General features: G+C 43.1%; 1 protein-coding gene across 3 annotated transcripts in view; it reads left to right on the forward strand.

The window, feature by feature from the left end:
- Positions 1 to 10,011, forward strand: part of AAK1 (AP2 associated kinase 1) — a 121,052-nt gene that overhangs the window by 81,717 nt on the left and 29,324 nt on the right. For all 3 annotated transcript variants that reach the window (XM_018554424.1, XM_018554425.1, XM_018554426.1), the window contains exons 15-17: positions 728 to 844; positions 2,736 to 2,834; positions 9,616 to 9,717. In XM_018554424.1, the coding sequence (XP_018409926.1) occupies positions 728 to 844; positions 2,736 to 2,834; positions 9,616 to 9,717 (318 nt within the window). The remainder of the gene's footprint in view (positions 1 to 727; positions 845 to 2,735; positions 2,835 to 9,615; positions 9,718 to 10,011) is intronic.

Consider the following 10,011-nt stretch of genomic DNA (forward strand, 5'->3'; position numbering starts at 1 on the left):
TACTTAAGTAATACAAATTGGTAAACTAAACATGAGATTGTAGTCCATCACTGGAGCGAGCTTGGAGCAGTGGCTACTTTACAACACACACAAGGAACATGGGGAATAAAAGTAGCCACCCTCCATAAGGAAGGACAGTGTCAGCACCAATTCAGAGATGATTTGAGGATCTACAACTAAGTGATACACACATAAGATACATTTTTGTTAATAGTTAAGTTACTTGAATGCAGTTTTAAGATTTAACTCTTGAATTTAGTGTCACTTTAACTGGGTTGATGCAAGTGCATCGATACAGCCAATAAGATACATTTCTGGTAATAGTTATGGTACTTGACTGTATTTTCCGATCTAACTCCTGAGTTTAGTGTCACTGTAAGAGTTGCAGTATTATTGAGGAAACTGATGTGCACCAAAGCTACCATTACCATTGAGCATTAAGGGGTGACTGTAAAAGTGGTGAATTTTTTTTTTTAGAATACTGAAAACCAGTCAATGTCTTCTCCCACAGTACTAGGTTTATCTCCGATATATCATTAGTTCTTTTAAATTATATCTGGTATTGTTATTCAGAGCGGTTTTATACAAATCGGCTGGTGATGTATGTTTATTCTCCCTTTAGGGAAACGGAACAGCTTGTAAAGTTTTTTTGAGGCTTGGGTGCTTCTTGTGCATTGTTATCCAGTCTTCGGGTGTTGTCTCTTATTACCTTCTCTCTTCTTGTCAGGTAAACCACCAGAGCAATTGAGCAGCTCATCGGAGGACCTGCTGTCCGGCTTCCCAGCACCCCCTGCCGTGTCTCAAGCGGATACCTTTGGCCCCTCTCTGTTTTCCAGTGGAACAGGTGATAAGTCAATCTTCATTCATAATTGGTGATTTATACATTTTACTATAAGCTGCCCTCTGTCAATATCGCCTTTTCACCTCTTTGTACCCCGCAGCTAGTTTTAATGGGAACCAGTCATGATGAAAATACTGGAGCTGCCATTGCTGGGACAATAACGGTGTCACCTGAAGTCTGACAATTAGTTTGTGAAGTTGTCGGACTTCACAAACTATCTATCCTCTTCTAAGTGTGAGGTTAGGCAGTTGACAGTGAATTTCAGGTTTCATATGGCCCCTAACCAATGACACTCCAGATGAAGTATCAGGTTAAAAAAAAAAAAAAAGGACAATTTCAAGCTTTTTATAAGTAAGCTTGCAAAATCTAAATAAAAGACTGAATATTTAGATTCCCACATTAACCCCGATGTGACTGGTTCTCTTTAAGGCTTTAATCAATCAATATACATGAGGGATTTGTCAACAGACCTGTCTCAGAAATACAGTTGATTCTCCAATAGAAGTGGCCAAGTTTTGACTTGTTTAGGTCCAGGTCCATGATGTCACTGGCTGTGAAGATGAATATCGTAAACATTATTGTCCTGTTAGCATTTAAGTTCACTTCAGGCCAGATACTAACACCCCATCCACACACCCACACTGCTTCTACTTGCCTTCACTTTGCTCCCCCACCTCTCCATTCACCCACAGGATTCTATAAAAGAAGCCATGCATTAACATCAATTTGCTCTTCTCAGAGCTTACCCAAGAATGAGGACTCTCCCCTACTCCCATGTGACAGCTTTGGTGCTTAGCTGTTAGCTGTTCAGAAGCCTATTGCTGCTTCATGGGAGGAAGTGTTTTGCATTAATGTCCTAACTGAAGGTATGTGAGTGTCATATATAGTGACAGGCAAAGCAGCCTGTGATGGAAGAAGCAAGGCACTTACCTGTACAGTGCCCCATGTGTTGAAAAGTCACCACTCTCTGGTGAGTGCATTTATTCTACACTTCTGGTTGTATTGAATACCTTCTACCCCGCTGCGTCTTCTGGTTTCTCCTCCCAGCTCGTCTGTCACCGCAAGAGGTAAAAGCAGTCGGGAGAAACCACTGTGTGGCGGGGAATTCATCCCACCCGAAGTGTCAGATACCCGCCAAAGAGCAGAGAAGCAACAGCATTTCAACACATGGGCTGCCAAAAAGTTTAGTATTAACCTTCTATTACAGTCTGCCTTGTTTGTAGAAGTGACCCGCCTGTGACGGACCCCCGTACTCAGGATGAGTATGTCCGCCGCTGTCTTCTTCCTTGCTGAGGAGAAAATCACAGGCAAAGCACAGGTTCACTTTAAGAGTTGTGAAATAGTGTAATTCTGAGACAAGTTGTTCACTGGTGGGATTCAGCTTATTTTAAGAGATAATCTGGGCTGTAGACCAGGGGTGGGCAACTGCAGCCCCTCCAGCTATTGTGGAACTACAAATCCCATGAGGCATTGCAAGACTGACAGTTACAGGCATGACTCCCAGAGGTATAGTCATGTTGGGATTGGTAGTTAAAGCACAGCTGGAGGGCCGGAGTTGCCCACCCCTGCTGTAGACAGTGATAAAGGAAATTATTATTATGCGCAGACATAAACATGAAGAATAATTACTGGAATGGAATCTCCATCAACTGATGACTGAATCCTTAATTGGACTTATCACGAACTGTAGAAGTGCCATTTTCAGTTATCTGGAGTGCTGTAAGAAGCGGCCCACTGTGCCAATTAATTAAGTCTCTGCACGGTGCCTGTACATTTAATGATAATGCAAGGGATCTTGGAGGTTCTGTATGTGTCAGCGACTTCTCAGCTATCCTATCTCACTTGTCTCTCTTTCCTGTTTTTTCCTTCTCTGCTTATTCCGTGCGTTGCCCAGCTGCGGATAAACCCGTAGACGCGCAGGGTCGGGGTCCCAGCCCTCCGCTGCACAAAACGCCTGACCCTTTCTTACCTCTCCCTCTATCTGACACTCCAGGTAAAATACTACGACAAGGAAACCACTACTAAAGGGGAATTTCTGACACAGCTCAATGTTATTTAATTCTTACTACCCCATTGTGTCTCTTCAGCATTAGTAGCACTTCCATAAAACTGTGAATCATATTTATTTTTTATTATTTTAACTTTATCTAGTGATCCTAAAATTGGATTCATTAGGTAAAGTCGTCCTTATGATGGTGTATGAAAACGCTTAGGAAGTGATCTATGAAAACTTTAGCAAAGGGATGTTCATATAAAGCAGTCATGTTTCAACCGCCATTCCTGCTCTCCTTTCCTTTGTTTTAGTTCTTATAAATCATCCCCCTAGTTTTCAGTGCATTGTGTAAATATACAACACCAAAGTGACCTCAAGGCAAATTTATGAGCTCTTGTGTCTCTGTAGCACCTACAAAAGGGCTCCTTGGCACACTTTCAAGCAAGCCAGCAAAAAAAATCAAATGTACTCTGGTTAGAATGGAAGTTTTAGCGTTTTAGTTGCACACATTTGTAAATACACGTGGAAGCCACACTGCCTAACTCTAAACCAGGAGTAGGCAAACTCTGCCCCCAACTGGTGCAACTACAAATCCTATTGGGCATTGCAAGACTCTTACAGCAACAGGCATGACTTCCAGAGGCAGATCCATGATGGGATTTGCAGTTTCAGCACAGCTGGAGGGCTGGAGTTTGCCTGCCCTTGCTCTAAACTATCAGAGTTTCTCAATTGTGGGACATATATATAGTACTAATACAGTATATAGTTAGCCCCAACCTCCTTAAAGGACCTGCCACCCTGTTGATGGTCAAAGTGGCATGTTCTTGTAAGAAAGGTTACTGTCCTAAAACCCAACGCACTCTTGAGCGATAAGGCCCTGAAGAACTATTGGTGGATGCTGTTGTGACAAGTGGATGGAGCCGCTCACATCAAAACATGGAGCAAATAAGTCACCGGTACTCCAAACTTTTATTGACATTTGACAAAAAGATTGTTTTGGGGCTGCCAAGGGGACCCTTCATCAGCCATACAGTGTGTCACAGTGTATGCCCAATGAAAGGTCCCGCTATGTCGTGATTTTTGTGACGTCGCGTTCAAATGTCAATAAAACGTTTCACTAAGGTGTTTGGAGTGCCAGTGACTTATTTTACTCCATGTTTTTGTATAGAAAGGGCACATGCAATGTGTTTGTTTTTTCAAACTTACAAAACTGCAAATGACCACTATTTTAATGTAACAAGAATAGTCACACAACCATATAAGTTGTTAAAAATACATCAATATTTGCATATCAATTCAAAGGAATCCTAAATCTGGTAGACATAATAGTCCTATAGTGTGTGGCATAGTGGTTGGAGCTTCTGCCTTGTAGCACTAGGGGTCCCTGGTTCAAATCACAGCCATAGTGACTTTGCACGTTCTCATTGAGCTTGCGTGGGTCTCCTCCGGGTACTCCGGTTTCTTCCCACACTCCAAAGACATTCTGGAAGGTTAATTGGCTTCTGTCTAAATTGGCCCTCTATGTATGCATGTGAGATAGGAAACTTAAGGTGCCCATACACTTTACAACCCTCGCAAGACTTTTGTCTTGCGAGGGTTGTAAAGTACTTAAAAAAACGTACGATCTGCCCATCTTGGACAGGCAGATCGTACTTGCGATGATTGCAAGGCGCTCCCCCCCGAGGGGCGGGCTTCCGGTGACTGCAATGCTGAACGGGCACACCGGCCCGTTTGGCTGTTGTCTCTCGATCATGTTAAAAACCAGCCGAAATTGTACGATTCTCTGCTGGTTTTCCAACATGCTCGAAATACAAAAGTCGTGCGACCGTACATTAGAAACAGTCGCACGCCTTCCATACATTGCCCGATTATCGTACGATCACGGGATTTCCCACGATTCTCCTACGAGAATCGTGCAGTGTATGGGCACCTTTACATTGTAAGCTCCTTGAGGGCAGGGATTGATGTGAATGTGCTGTGTGCAAAGTGCTGCTTAAATTGCCGGCGCTATACAAATACTAATAATAAATAATAATAATGCAAGAGAACCACCTATAGAGTACGCACAGTGGACTTTTTTTAGTACTATGCACACTACATGACTATAATGCCGACTGATTATATTTTTCTTTTAAATTGATATACTAATATTGGTGTATTTTTAACAGTTTAAATGGTCTTGTGACTATTGTGTTGACTTTAAACTCCTAGTAATTTGCACAATTTTGTAGTATGATAAACTGGGCTGTTGGTACCAGCTTTAGCTGAGGTCTTCTGCACATATGTAACATAATACTTTTTATATGTTCCTCAGTAAGTCATTTGTGCTGAAAGGGTATATTCACTGCGACAAGCAAATGACCACTATTTTAATGTAACAAGAATAGTCACACAACCATATAAGTTGTTAAAAATACATCAATATTTGCATATCAATTCAAAGGAATCCTAAATCTGGTAGACATAATAGTCCTATAGTGTGTGGCATAGTGGTTGGAGCTTCTGCCTTGTAGCACTAGGGGTCCCTGGTTCAAATCACAGCCATAGTGACTTTGCACGTTCTCATTGAGCTTGCGTGGGTCTCCTCCGGGTACTCCGGTTTCTTCCCACACTCCAAAGACATTCTGGAAGGTTAATTGGCTTCTGTCTAAATTGGCCCTCTATGTATGCATGTGAGATAGGAAACTTAAGGTGCCCATACACTTTACAACCCTCGCAAGACTTTTGTCTTGCGAGGGTTGTAAAGTACTTAAAAAAACGTACGATCTGCCCATCTTGGACAGGCAGATCGTACTTGCGATGATTGCAAGGCGCTCCCCCCCGAGGGGCGGGCTTCCGGTGACTGCAATGCTGAACGGGCACACCGGCCCGTTTGGCTGTTGTCTCTCGATCATGTTAAAAACCAGCCGAAATTGTACGATTCTCTGCTGGTTTTCCAACATGCTCGAAATACAAAAGTCGTGCGACCGTACATTAGAAACAGTCGCACGCCTTCCATACATTGCCCGATTATCGTACGATCACGGGATTTCCCACGATTCTCCTACGAGAATCGTGCAGTGTATGGGCACCTTTACATTGTAAGCTCCTTGAGGGCAGGGATTGATGTGAATGTGCTGTGTGCAAAGTGCTGCTTAAATTGCCGGCGCTATACAAATACTAATAATAAATAATAATAATGCAAGAGAACCACCTATAGAGTACGCACAGTGGACTTTTTTTAGTACTATGCACACTACATGACTATAATGCCGACTGATTATATTTTTCTTTTAAATTGATATACTAATATTGGTGTATTTTTAACAGTTTAAATGGTCTTGTGACTATTGTGTTGACTTTAAACTCCTAGTAATTTGCACAATTTTGTAGTATGATAAACTGGGCTGTTGGTACCAGCTTTAGCTGAGGTCTTCTGCACATATGTAACATAATACTTTTTATATGTTCCTCAGTAAGTCATTTGTGCTGAAAGGGTATATTCACTGCGACAACTCTCGGAGCAGTGTAGAGCAGCATATGCCATTATAACTATCACTAAAACTGGCCACCCACATAATTCCCATTATAGCTATACCTAGAATCAGCGTGCAAGGGACAACCTGGTTGCTTGTAAATGAAACGTATTGTTTAGCTGGGTTGTTGATTTACAAAGCTGTTAACTCTAAAGGAGTTTGTACAAAAAACTGTATGATCCGATGGTCCGTTTTAGGCTGCTTTGAGACCTTTCTGCTGCATTGCACTGTTAATACATAGGCAGTAACATACGCTGTGATAAGGCAGTCCATTTTGTATAGGCCCATGCACCTCAGTGCAGGTTGTAATGCAACTGCAGTGTTTTTATTTCACTGCAGAGCACCACAACACACAGACGGTTCACATGGAGCATTGAGTGCCCATGGATTGTGGTGTGCTGGTCACGTCCATAGGGGTGTCATTCAAAATGAAAGGCATTTGCACTGTCCATTCTGTGTTACTGTGCAAGGTGGTAATGCCCATTACAATGTGCCTTTTTACTAGAATACGCAGCTTTGGCCTTGGGGTATTTGTACACTAGCGGGTCTCCGCTTTAGATTATCCAGTTAAAGTAACTGAGCTTTTGAGGTGATGGCTTGCTGAAAGGAGAACTATGGGGTTAAGTCTTTTCCCCATAGTTCTCCTTAGGGTAACGGGAGGACACAAACTAGCATCCTCCCGTCACCCTAGGCTCAGTATACCGCGAGCTGCTGCTTGTGGTATACTGAGACACGGCAGCTGAACCAGATCCCGACAATTGTGCCGGGATCCGCCCAGCTGCGTGACTGACAGCTGGCTCTGCCTATCTAGAGGCAGAGCCAGCTGTACCCGCCCCCTCCCCCGTCCGATCCACCAGTCAGCGCTGGCGGATGGGAGGGGGGAATCCAGCCCCCCCCCTGTCACGGCAGAGAGCTGTGACAGGATCGAGAGGTGAGCGAACGCGGGCGGCTAGAACTATGAGGTGAGTGAAAAGCACTCACCTCATAGTTCTCCTTTTAATGCTAGAAGGTCAGGTCGTTGTACTTTGTGTTTTTTTAACTCTATAAAAGAATTCTCTATTTAGCAGTTGTACATTTTAAGTAAAAATAATAACAGCACAATGTTGAGATTTCCTCCCAAGAGTTTCCTGAACAGGTTACATTTCCTTGGTCCCTCAAATGTACTCCGTAGACCACACCATATACTATCCTAACCTGTCAATGAACAAATAAGGAGTTGGAACTAGTCCAACTATGGACAGGCTTTGGAGTGATCATTCATGGTGTGGGTATCCTAATGTGGGAGGTTTAACCTCGCCTGCTTTTTTGTGTCCTAATATTGTATACATTGTTTTTGTGACCATGCCTTATTAGCGTTCATAGCACGCCATTGTATCTGCATGGACAAGCTGTGATTTCAGACACATTTTAGATAGGTCCTGACATTGCACTCCTATTCTGGGATAAAAGAGCAGGTGGATCATCTTGTCCTACAAAGAATGGCTTTTTATTCTATTGTGACCCAACAAATTCCACTACTGTTATCATGCATTCAACCAATGTCGGATTTTATACTGAACCTGAATTATAGCATGAAAGCTAGACTTCGACTGGTAACTGTTGGCAACATCTATATGTTATTTTTATAGTTGAGTTGAAGTTACGCAAATAGACATATACTAACATCCTCCCGTGACCCAAAGCTCAGTATGTCGCAAGCTATAGCTTGCGGTATACTGAGACCGCCGCAGCCGGGACGGATCCCGACATTACTGTCTAGATCCACCAACCAGCTGCGTGAGTGACAGCTGGCTCTGCTTATCTAGAGGCAGAGCCAGCTGTACCCGCGCCGTCCCCGTTCCTTTTTTCCACTCAGTGCTGGAGGATTGGAGAGGGGAGGGGGGGGGGAATCCCTGTGGGGAGCGGTGACTGACGGTCACTGACTGTGTTCTCTCACTTCTTGATCTATTGAGCCAACGCGCTACAGTTTCATTGTCACACGTCGGCTCGAACTATGAGGCTGAATGATTTTCAGTCACCTCATAGTTCTTCTTTAAACTGACAATCTCCCTTTTCCTAGTCTTAATTCCTCTCTCATGTTACAGCTGGAATGGAAGGTGTCCAAATGCTACTGTGAAGTCTAATAAACTCCAGAGTTTGGATCCAGTGCCCTCTGTAATGTAACAGGCCTGATCAGATATGCCTCCTCTCCTCCTACTTTGCAATACAAGTCTGTGTGATGACCCCTGTGCTGAGGGTTGTGGCTGTTATTCGGCTCCTTCAGCACAGGACACCCAGTGTGAGGGTTGGAGGCAACATATTTTTTTAAGAGAAAACATTTAAGTTTAATGCATATCCTAGCAAACTGTAGTTACAACTCAGAACATTTTAAAGAACATAACTGTAAGAAATAAAACTGTGTAAAACTTCAGCTGGGCTTTATTTTGGTTTTCCTAGGCCACAATCTGCTGAAATCTGCATGTGGTCACAATTTGTCTCATTTATCAAAGTGTCAAAAGCAATAACTAGCTGAGTTGCCATATGTCATCCATCAGGTTCAAACCAGAAATAATTATGTGTAACACAGACTCTTCCTGCTACTTTAGATAACTGATGCTCATTAGTTTTGTATTAGCTGTAGTGTTTGGAATCCAAAATTGTTGAAGGATGTTAGATTTAAGGCCCATTCACAGCATTGCGGTGCATTAGCACACACATGTTAATGTTTGTTGTGTGAAGGAAGCCTATTTATATGAATGGGCTACATAAGGAACTAAATAGCACCAAAAAAAGGTGCTGTATTAGGCACTGCACCGCAATGCAGGGCACACAGAATGATTGGCACCGTCTCATACTAATGTGCTGTAATGCTGTATGAACAGGATTTTAAATTTGCTAAAGGTTGCGACTGCTGCACCTAATTGGATGCTCTATGTCAGGCGTAGCCAAACTCCGGCCCTCCAGCTGTGGTGAAACTACAAATCCCATGATGCATCTCTCTCCAGAAATCATGTCTGTGGCTGTGAGAATCTTGCAATGCCTCCTGGGATTTGTAGTTCCACCACAGCTGGAGGGCCGGAGTTTGGCTACCCTTGGTCTAGGTGAATATCGAAGGTTTATATAAAATGCTGTTTGATAAATGGGGCTCATTGTGCTATTACCTGGCCATCTGCAATAGCCTTTTTTGCTTCTTTTGATGCGTGTTATCTCCTATGCTTATCCTCCTACTTACGAATGTTCTTTTGTATCCTCCCGCCCTTCTCTCATTTTCTTTTTGCCTGACCCAGAAAAATTGATTGAGGGTCTCAAATCTCCAGAGCCCCAGCTTCTGCTGCCTCACCTTGTACAGCTGGCAGATCCCTTTGGGAGCACCTCCGAGGCTTTGAATGGTAAATACAGAGAAATGGGGGTAGACTAGACCACTCATGAGTGACATTTAAGCGTGCCTCTTACTACAGACTGCAGAAAGTCTTCTTTGCTTGACTAGCAATTATAAAGCTTTTTTTTAAACTTAACCTAGAAGGGATAATTTGCTAATAAAGAGAGCCTGTAAAGTAGCAGTAGAAGACATTGTATGCTCAACTCTCTAGCAGCCTAATTCTTCCACTTCTCTATTCGGAGCTGCAACCTCGCAAAGCCAGGCATTCGACACTTCTGGGAGTGTTCACTGCCACATGCTGGTT

This window comes from Nanorana parkeri, unplaced genomic scaffold (assembly GCF_000935625.1).
Source record: "Nanorana parkeri isolate BGI_ZX_2015 unplaced genomic scaffold, ASM93562v1 scaffold157, whole genome shotgun sequence".
Taxonomy (NCBI): Eukaryota; Metazoa; Chordata; class Amphibia; order Anura; family Dicroglossidae; genus Nanorana; species Nanorana parkeri.